The 10,415-nt window shown below is 46.6% G+C and overlaps 1 protein-coding gene across 2 annotated transcripts; it reads right to left on the bottom strand.

Annotated features, from left to right (window-relative positions):
• Nucleotides 1–201: 201 nt before the first annotated feature.
• On the bottom strand, nt 202–9,493 carry SLITRK3 (SLIT and NTRK like family member 3). 2 transcript variants are annotated; one of them, XM_037046612.1, is made up of 2 exons: nt 9,346–9,493; nt 202–3,711 (listed from the first exon to the last, which is right to left on the bottom strand). In XM_037046612.1, the coding sequence occupies exon 2, from the start codon at nt 3,691–3,693 to the stop codon at nt 751–753; it is 2,943 nt and encodes a 980-aa protein (XP_036902507.1). In that variant the 5' UTR covers nt 3,694–3,711; nt 9,346–9,493; the 3' UTR covers nt 202–750. The 2 variants fall into 2 exon arrangements, with proteins under 2 accessions (XP_036902507.1, XP_036902508.1); XM_037046613.1 differs by lacking the exon at nt 9,346–9,493 and adding an exon at nt 8,313–8,942.
• Between the last annotated feature and the right edge of the window lie 922 nt (nt 9,494–10,415).

Genomic DNA, 10,415 nt, shown 5'->3' with positions numbered 1-10,415 from the left:
AAGGGAAAGGTGGAGCTACAGAGAGGAGACAAATGGATCAAACCCGAACTAATTAGATTGGTCTGAATGGGAGTAGTGCCTGTGTGTACGGGTGCCTGCACCAGAAGCAAGAGGCTGCAGGTCCAGGGCCCTGTGTGCAGGGATCTGTGATTTGCTTGTGGGTATGTGTGGGAGAGAAAAAAGAGTGGGTGAGAACATTCGAGCAAAGACCCGCCCCCTCCCTCCCGATCTTGCAGTTTCCAGGCATGCAGCAAACTGCGTTGTTAATACATGTACAGGGTCTGTGCCATGATGGGAAGAGGAAAGAGAGACACAAAATTCAATTTGTTTTCTCTGCTCCCTGTCAAACGAAACTAAACTTAAAAAAGGAATTACTGGAAATAAAAAGATACATTGAATTTTACTTAATTAGGATCAGTACAACGATCCGCAGTATACCTTATACATGGCACAGTCAATGTCTCAAATTTCAGTATAAAAAAAATAATGGTAACATTTGCTGGCAAAAGTCTGCGAAGGCACTTCATTGATTAATGATCTGAGTATGGCCCTTCCTCCAAATCACATCTGAGAGGGGAGCACATACATCTGTATTTTCTAGTTATCATGCGGTTCCAGTTCTGTTCAAGGCAGGGAAACTTGTGAGAATGGATTTATTGGGAAAAGTGTAAAGGGATCAAGGGATATATTTCTTTCTTTTTTTTTCTTTTCTTTTGAAAACAAAAACACTAATTTATCTTTACTTTTCAGTCAAAACCTATATGCTGTCTTCTCCAGGACTTCGAGGTAATCCGGCTTGGTTTGAAGTTTGGCCCTTAACTCGAGGTAATCACTTTTTGGGGTTTGGTGGTTTGTGAAGCCCTTTCCAGCGGAGAAGAGAAGGGTTTCTTTAAGCCTGGCATCCTGCTGTAAGTCTGGGTATTGCATGCCAGGAGGGTGGACGTGCAGTTCCTTTAATTTGGGCACTGTGCCATAGAGACAGTCCACGAACCCCACTGAGCAGGGGGCTGGCTGCGGCCTCTCCCGGTCTAGTAATATGCTGCCGCCCCCACAGCCTCCCCCGGGAGGAAACAGCACCACCCCACCATTCTTCTCATGGTGGCGGAACCCAGCCATGTCCCCCCCAGTTCCTGCAACCACCCCTGCAACCCCACCAGCTGCTGGGTGGTGAGGGTGAGGGTGATGGTGATTCGCCGTCACTATGGTGTTGAGTTGAGAGCTGGATACCGCCAGGGACCACTCCTTTTCCTTCTCCAGCAAGGTCCGGTAGTTGCTGTGGTTCTCCTCGGGTGTTTCAGCAAACCGCTCACCTCCCAGGAGGACCTCCCCCATTCCTGGTGGTTGTGTCCCAGCCCCTCCGCGCTCTGCACTCCCTGCCTCCTGGACTGAGGCGACAGCCACTTCCTCCTCCTCGCGAGGCTTGTAAATGGGGTTGTTGCACATCTGGGTAACTGGGTGGGGGATATACTCATACACGTGACCCACAGGAGGGGCCTTTTCTGGGGAGGAAAGATTGGGTCGACCACCACCTCCACTTCCACCTCCACCTCCTCCACCATCCTCAAAAAGCCGGTGGCATTGCATCTGGATTCCAGTAAGGTCCACACCTTCCTGCCGCTTGCTTCTAAAGGGCAGCTTCTTCCGGCGCCGTCGGAGCACATAGGCAAAAAGGCCTGCAGTGACAAAGACTGCTGAGAAAAACAACACCAGCAGGCTGAGAATCAACACAGAAAGCGGTACAGGACCCCCGGAAGGAGAGAACTCATAAGGTGATGCGCTGGTCGGCCCCCCAGGAAGGTGAGGATCTCCAGGCTGGGCTGGCGATGCTCCCGCAGGCGCGGTGTGCAGCATCTCTGGGCAGAGAACTTCCAGTTCAATGGTACGCACATCCCGGTGAGTGAGGTTCTCGGGGCTCCGGCAAAGTACATCACCTACTACACTGACTGAGCTGATGGTTTCAATCCACTGTTTGAAGGGGACCAGGTCACAGGTACAGTCCCAAGGATTCTCATTGAGGTCTATCTGGACAATAGCATTCAGGTGTTCTAGAACACCAGCCACAGGAAGGTAAAGGAAGTAGTTTTTCCTCAAGTTGAGCCGAGCCAGGGATGTGCCTGCAAAGGCGTCAGTTGGTAGAGTCCTCAGCAAGTTGTTGTTGAGGAATAGCAGCTTCAAGTTGGGCATGAGGCTGAAGGCTGCAGGCTGGATTTCCCGGATGACATTGAACTCGAAGTATAAATAGTGCAAACTCTGTAGGCCTCGGAACATGCCTGGTGTCAGTTTCTCAATATCATTGCCATTGAGAAAGAGGCTCTTTAGGTTGGGCAGGTTGATAAAGGCCCCATCCTGGACATAGGAAATACGATTGTTCCCGAGATGCAAGAGATCCAATGAAGAGAAATTCCAAAAATCAGAACGGTATATTTTCTGAATCAGATTGCTACTCAGGTACAGTTTCTTGGCATTCAGTGGCCTTGGAAGAAGTTCAGAAATATTATTAAATCCTCGCTCTTTGCAGTTGACAGTCAATCCAAGGTCATTGATGTGCAAATTACAGGTACACCCAGTAGGGCATATAATGGGAATGGGTGGCCTGGTCTGGTAAGGAGCAATGGGAGGTTGGTTTGGACCAGGATATAAAGCTTGGGATGTGGATGGTGGCCTTGGTGTTCGGGGCTGTTTGGTGGGCTTGGGTTGTTTATTTGAAGACTTGTATTCAACAGAAGAAGCAGTAAAATGAACAGAGGACAACATGGAGGAAGGCTTAGTCGGCCACGCATTCTCCTTGTTGGATGACAGGTGGGGAATCCCCAAACTAGCCTCCACCTCAGAGTCAGACAACAAAGGGCAGAGTTCTGTCTTCCTGATTTCTCTCAAGTCCTTCCCATGAAAGTGGAAAGGAGTCTCGCAGGTGATGTCTCCCACCAGGGCAGTGTAAGGAATGCGTTCCAGCCAGCTCTTCAGTTGCACAATCTCACACGTACAGTTCCAGGGATTTTCTTCCAGCTGGAGCTCCATCAGGCTTCTGCCAATGTGGTCCAGCATTCCTCGATAAAAGAGAACCTTTAACCTGTTTCCCCGTAGGTCCAAATGTGTTAAGGAGACAGCCTTGAATAAATTGGTTGGAAGCATGGGGATGAGATTATCATTCAAAATCAAAACCCTCAGTTTACTTAGGTTCCGAAATGCTCCACTCTCAATACGTTTAATGACATTGTAATCTGCTTGCAGATATTCGAGACTTTCCAAGCCAAGAAAGGTGTCATTTCTGAAGACATCTAGTTTGTTCTCGTGTAGATACAGCCTCTTTAAAATTTTAAGTCCATTGAAAGCTCCTGTTTGAATGTCCTGCAATGCATTGTTCCCAAGGTTAATGGACACAGCGTTATTCAAATGAAGAAAACTGTTGGTGTACAATTTCCTCATTGAATTCCTCTGCAGATACAGTTTAAAAGGTCTTGACCAGAACTCAGTAATCTGACTAATATTTGTAAATCCTTTACTGTCACAATGTATATGAAAGAGGCTTTCTTTAACTTCACAGTAGCATGGATCAAAACAGGGCTCATCTATTTCCTCTGAGTCCTCTATCAGGGGAATCGGGGTCGTCCATCCTAGAGCAATTGTGCTTAGAAGAATAATCCACAGCATCCTTCCTCTGTGAAATGTCTCAGCTATAGAAGGTTTCATCATCCGTGGTTGATTACAAAACTGCAACAGAAATAAAGATGCAGATTTTTAGCTGTTCGTCTTATGCACTAGTCTGATTGACTCCTACATGTGGGGCCTTTTAGGAGTGAAATAATAACTCTGACTGTTGTTGAACTGACATTCAAAATGACCTATCATCATGTCTAATTTGTTGTATATTTTGCAATTAGGAAAGTGAAATATTGTACCATGTGATGACACTATCCTGCCGTACTTCATAAGGAACATATCATACAAAAAAAGAAGCCATTATATACAGTGATGCCTTTTAAGGCTAGACAGACTCTGTAACGATGGCAATATTCTGGCCATTACACTTGTTTGCTTGTTAAAGCTCACATTGGTATCAGAGGTGGCCATTATAGATCTGATTTGAACTCTGATGGGGAAAAAAATTCTTTAAATGATTGGTTTCTACTCATGAAAAGTTGGAATTAAAATACGGTGTTAGATTACAGAGTACTATAACATATGAACCCATTGCTCAATATCAGATGCTGAGATAACTTAAAATGATTGGTATCTCAGGAAAACTTAAGGTTTCTCTTAAGAAATTTTATGTCATGCTCAATGATATCGTATATGCTTAGTAACACACTATATCTCCACCCCCTTTGCCCAAACACAGATTAATAACACCTCCTTCAATGAAAAGATTTTTACATATGTATCATTTGGCTCTTCAAATCTTTGAGAAGTGGCAATCCTTTCTAAAGAACAAGCCTGTACACTTGTCAGAGCTAAAGATAGTCACAGTTAAAGGATGCTGGACCTGGGAGTATCTGTCCGAACAGCTTGGTTGGGAATGTGTGTCCCTGCCCTCAAGATCAACTGAAGAACCCTGGGTAAATCTGGTACTGGAACAGCAGGTGGCTGGTTAGAGGACAATTGGGTAGTTAAAGGCAAGAAGGGGAACCCTTCATACTCATCTGCTGATAAATGATCTATCACATGAGATACATTTCAAGGAAAGACACCATTCTTTTTTAATCAGAAGAAACAAATACAGTCCACTACCCCAATAATACAGAGCCTTCCTCGTGACTCTTTTTCCTTGCCTTATATCATCAGTATATGAAAATGCATACATAAATAAATTATAATAATGCAGCTTTATTAGATTGCCCTTTCTGAGTCACTAAAATGTCCATAGAAATTGAATGGTTGTTTTTAATCAATAAAAATAAACTGGAGCTTTTAGCATATATTTTCTCTCCACACTTAGTGACATGCATTAAGGAAATATTTGGTCAACCCTGAAACTTAAAGCATAATGATATAATTCATAGGGAGAATGAAAAAGAATAAATCTTTACATTAAATGTGCATGTAATGTACACAGCTGTAAGGAAAGGAGAACCAGTGAGAAAGCAAAGAGAAACTGCCTCGGGCAAGCAATGCTCAATTTCTACCAACAATTAAATAAAGAAAAAAGACAGAGAAGGCAGATGAGACCACAGTGCAGTATCGGTTAGTCTCCTCATAAAATATTAAAATCTACATAAGTTCTTTTTTTACCATTTTTATTTTAACGTTTGTTTCCTATTTTTGAGATCCTGAGATTTAGGCAAACAAGGCTCCAGATGTCTTTAACTTACCTATTTTGCAGGAGAAATTTTTTTAAGCATTGAACATTGAGAAATGCTTGAGTTTAAGGGTTCTCTCTCCCTCTCTCTCACTGAAGCCAAGGGGGATAAATGGAGGGGGGCAGAGGAAAAAAAAGGCAACGAGCTCGAGACGTGCTGGGAATGCAATGGGCTTCTCAATGGGCTTCTTTTGGATGCCGAAGAGCCGCTTGGCACTCTCTATAGAGGAGGGAGGAGAAGGGGCTGATGCAGACTTCCAGTGTTCGCTGTTGCTGCTGCTGCCGCTGCGAGGCTGCTTTCTTTGGGTACCGGCAGCACATCATTGGGCACTGGGAGGAAGGGCGGGAGGAAAGCAGCGAGGAAGGCCAGCTCAATCACAGAGCGGCATCTCGGACTTCCTTTGCGCTGGCTTTTTAATTTTTTTCCAATGTGTGTTGAAACCCTGGAACTGGCTTTCCACGTCTTGAAAATGAGCTCCAAGAAGGGGAACACATTTACCATGGGTTCCGGAGGGAGCACTAGGAGGCACAGACTAAAGCGCCTGTGTCTCTGTATGTGTGTTTAAGGGGGGGTGGGGTGGAGTGTGGAGGTCAAGATAAACTGTCAAAATAAGCAAAAGAAGGAAAAAGAAACGAACCTATGGGGAAACATTCCTTTAGTGGGGAAGGTGGAGATGCTAGGGGGTAGGGGTGTAGGCATTTTTTCCTTTTCTTTTTTCTTGTCTTAACTCTCAAGGAAACTATGGCCTGACTGGTTTGCGCCTCTAGTTCCCCAAAGCTCCTTTCTCTAGTGTAGATGGGTTCAAAAGTATGACCGTCTCTTGGAATTATCCTTTTCACAGCTCAGACACTTCTCTTCAAAGAGGGGAATATAGGGAAATTCAGGTCCCCAAACAGAAGAGCTGACTCCTGCTAATTCTGCATTGGTGTCAGGAATGAAAGCTCAGGCAGGCAAGAGACTTGGACAGAGAGTTTCTCCTGCATTTTGCTTCGATCTCTTTGCACCAGAAATCCTTTTATTGTGCTGCAGGGCAAAACCTTGTATTTCCCCTGGATTCAAAAGCCATGTGTTTCCTTCTATCTTTTTAAAACCAGAGAAAAGCCAATGCTCTGGAAAGAGATGCAGAGCACTTGAGTAACAATGACACATTTCACTCTCTTCCACTGGGAAAGACTTCGTGGGATGAGGATGGATATATATATATATATATATATATATATATATATACACACACACATACATACACACACACACACATACACCTTCATCCATATGATATATATGATATGTATATTCTCCAGCTATTTCAGGGAAGTAGATGATGTGGGTCATAAGGTCATGGGGTGGGGATGACTGAGGGAACCTGTTTCAGTATAGAGGGACCACCAGATGACAATTCACAAGAGCCCTTAGCCCTTTAAGAATTCTTAAAGGCTCACTCCACGGACAGTTCCACAGTCCCGCCTGCCAGTGGGGGAAGTAAGTGCATCTTAGTGGAGAAACTGGACAGGGTCAAGTGTGCAGCAAACAAGTCCACTTAGTGTGAACTGTGTGTCATCAATGCACACTTCCCCTCCATACACAGACACACACACCAACTTGTTACCATATCACGAGGAAGGCGGGGAGGGACTGTCTAATCACTGAAAACCTAGACGGAACCTCAGTTGCCCGAGGGCTCAAAGTTAGCCAGTGGAGGGGCTTTCCCTTAAAGTACTCTTCACAAAACCAAATGTTAAAGAGAAACACAATTAACGCGTCCATCTCTCACCATCCTAAAAAAATTTGAATTGCCTGAGTCAACAAAAGGTCCCCCTAAATGTCGGTTGTTTGCATGATATTTTGCATTTAAAATGACAGCGCAAGTGTAGCTCCAGAATAGCTAGGATTGGAAGCAGCTATCAGAGATTAAGTGAGCAGGTGGGCAGGATTCTTTAACGTACTGCATCCTTAATATTCCAGACACACCCTATTTCTCAGATAGGTTTCAGACCAACACCGACAGCCTGAGCTGAGAACCAGAGCAATCCCATCTCCATCGCCAGCTGCCGACCTCCCCCTCCCACGCGCGCGCGCACACACGCGCACACACACCACCTTCTGTACCCATCGTGCAGAGGCGGTGGCTGTTTCGCGGATTTCATCGCAAACCATAATGCGATGGATTCCATGGGTAACCGGGAGACTTCCCTAAGCTTCCCAGTGACAATAAAAGGCCCTCTTTGCAATCACTCTCTGTTTTCCCTTGAACTACAACCCTCTAAATTCTTGATTTGGACCATGTCCTAAAGGATATTTCGCCCACGTCCTTTCCTTTATCTCAGTATAGAGCTCCAAAAGTTGGGATGAAGGGCCCTGAATCTCCGGGTTTGTCCGCTTCCAGCTGGGAGCGCCAGGCATCATTTGTCCACGGGGAGGACAAGAAGCCCTTTCTCCCCCATGTGCCCGTTTTCCACCTCCCCCTCCCTTTCCCCCGGTCTCCGAGCCCACTAATTCCCACATGTACAGGATAAATATTCCAATACTGAAGCAAAACTATCTACCCCAGGATAACAATTAAAATGCTGCATCATTCATTTTCTGAAGAGCTCTGAGCTTTTTACAGATCATTTTCTAATCTGCTGTAGCCAGGCGAAACACACAATAGGTCTGTTTAGAAATGGAAAATGATTAAAAGCGCAAGTCCTTTTTCTTCTACCTTTTACAACACCAGCGAGCGATCCACTGAGGGAGGGGCCCTTTTGCTCCTCCGCCTGACCTATTTGATGGAGTTACTTACGATTTCCTCCCCCCCCAAAAGGGGTCCGAGGTTATGTCAGTCTTCAGTACCTCTCTTTCTACCATCGTCCTTACAGCTAGCTAAATGATGCAGTTCAAAAATGCAACAACCCCCTAGCACCTGTGAGCGTACAAAAGCCACCGCAAGCGAAGTCTCTGTGCTCTACAATGCACATCCCACATTCAAGAAATACTGGTTTCAATTAGGCAAAGTAGGAAAGGGTGGCGGGGTGGTACCTATCAGAGCAGGGCGCTCACGATCTCCCAGGTTTGCTCCGAGGGACTTCCCAGCCGGAGCTGCAAACTCTCCCGAAGCTGAATTGTATCCATCATGCCGTAGCCTTGCAGGTTGTCCTCTTCTGGCCGCCAACTTTTACAAAGGCCACCAAATCAGGCTTGTAATCCTTCTAAGTGTTTCCACCTTTGAGACTTTCAGGGAAATGGTCGCTGCATACCAATGGGAGAGCCGGGCGCTCACCTAGCGCGGCGACGTTAGTGACAGAGCTCACGACCACAGCTTTCATATGCCCTGTGTGGCAGGCAGGCAAAGCTTAGTGAGTGTCCCAGACTGCTTTTTAAAAGAATTTATTGTTATTTTTGTCATTTAAGATCTCGGTGCCCTCGATTCAGTGGTGAGCTTCGCGGTCCTGTAGAGCCCTGGCTCGGTGTCTGGGTCTCTCTCTCTCTTTCGCTTCCTGAAAGGTTGTCACTCACAGCGCAATCCCTGCCGAGGCCTCCTTCGATCTGAGATGGGACTAGCCCTTGCCTTCTCCGGGTGTCTTTGCTCTTGATCCTTTGGGTACGTGGGAGTGGGGCTGGGTGGTGCAAAGATGAGAGAAGAAGAGGGTGGGGAGGGGCGGGAAGGATGCGAGAAGGGGGCGACTAGATCCCAGATCCCAGCATTGGCCAGACGGCAAAGGGAGTGGGGGGCGGGGAAGAACTGGAGGAAGAGAGGATACAAATACCACGGTATGGCTGTACACACCAAATTCGATTTGGATTGGGGGGCAGTCTCAGGCAAAGCACGAAGGTGCAGCGGTACTGCTGGCAGAGAGTTAGACCCCTGACAGCTCACCATTCAAACACCCTCACTTCTCAAGCGGGAAGGGGTGGGGGGTGGGGGTGGGGGTTGGAGGGAGGGGAAGGGACCGCGGAACGTTTCAGGCCGAAGAGACGCTCGCGCCGGCAGCGTCTTTTAAGACTGACCTGCTTTAAAAGTGACACTTTAATGGCCGAGGAAATAACTAAAATCGGATTACACGTTACTTACCAATGTCTGCACCCAAACTGGGAGAGCCAGGTCGGGTATTAGGAGGCAATATGCGAAACGCCAGGCTGCAACCCGAATGCAAATCCATCAGCCGCCCCCAAATCGCGCACGGAGGGAGAGGCGCTCGGGAGCCCCCAGATCAGCTCATTGTCGGAGCCTCCGCCAGCTTGTCCCCCCCGCACCCCCGGCCCCTCCTCCGCGCCAACTGTGTAAATCAGTCGCCGCAGTCCTCTCGCCGCGCATCGCAGGCAAATCCCTGCTTAGGAAGCAAGTGATTCTCTCTCTCTCTCTCTCTCTCTCTCTCTCTCTCTCTCTCTCTCTCTCATCGGTCACAATCTGGCAGCTCTACAAAGAAAAACCCTGTAAAATTGAGTGACAGGAAGTCAGCATTCTGTATCTGTGGATTGATTTTAACTTTATTTGCAAATAAGAGGTGGCTGTTTGGAAAATTACAGTCCAGGCCCGGGGAGGCGCAGACGGGGTGATCAGATTAAGAGCATCTAAACTGTATCGGTGGGCGGTATCGCGAACCACCCCTAGAAGCTGTTCCCAAGTGATTTTCAGTAGCCCCCCCACCCTCGTGATACATAGGTGAGAATTGGAAAGTACACATATTTCCTTATCTGTTTTCACTGGCTAAGAGAGAAAAATAGAACTGTGGGGTGAGGGGAGGTGTGTGGGCCATTTGCTGGAGAGATGCTGGGTACCACTTTGTAGCAAATTAAATAAGGGCACTTGAACAATTATTGCACCTGTGTGAGAGTATTATTGCAACATATATGCCCACTGGAGGCGACCATTACCCCCGCTGCAGTCATACTAATGCAGTCATTTAATGCTCCATTCAATCTGCAGTGTAAACCAACGCAGTTCTTTTTAATAGATCTCTTTCACCAGCGACTGTGTTGGAGGAAGGGTTGTCTCCCACTAACTCCCAAAACTGGATAGGAGGAGGCCATCCAGGAAGTCATCTGCCCCTCTCTTGCTATTCCTTCCTGAAGTAAATGCACTAAATTGTTCAAGACAAGAAAAGTTGTGCAGCTATTACAATTGTAGATGTAAAATGAACT

Source organism: Sturnira hondurensis, unplaced genomic scaffold, assembly GCF_014824575.4.
Source record: "Sturnira hondurensis isolate 20B ecotype Veracruz unplaced genomic scaffold, ASM1482457v3 Scaffold0005279, whole genome shotgun sequence".
Taxonomy (NCBI): Eukaryota; Metazoa; Chordata; class Mammalia; order Chiroptera; family Phyllostomidae; genus Sturnira; species Sturnira hondurensis.
Note: the sequence above shows the minus strand (reverse complement) of the source record. Positions and strands in the feature narration are given on the sequence as shown.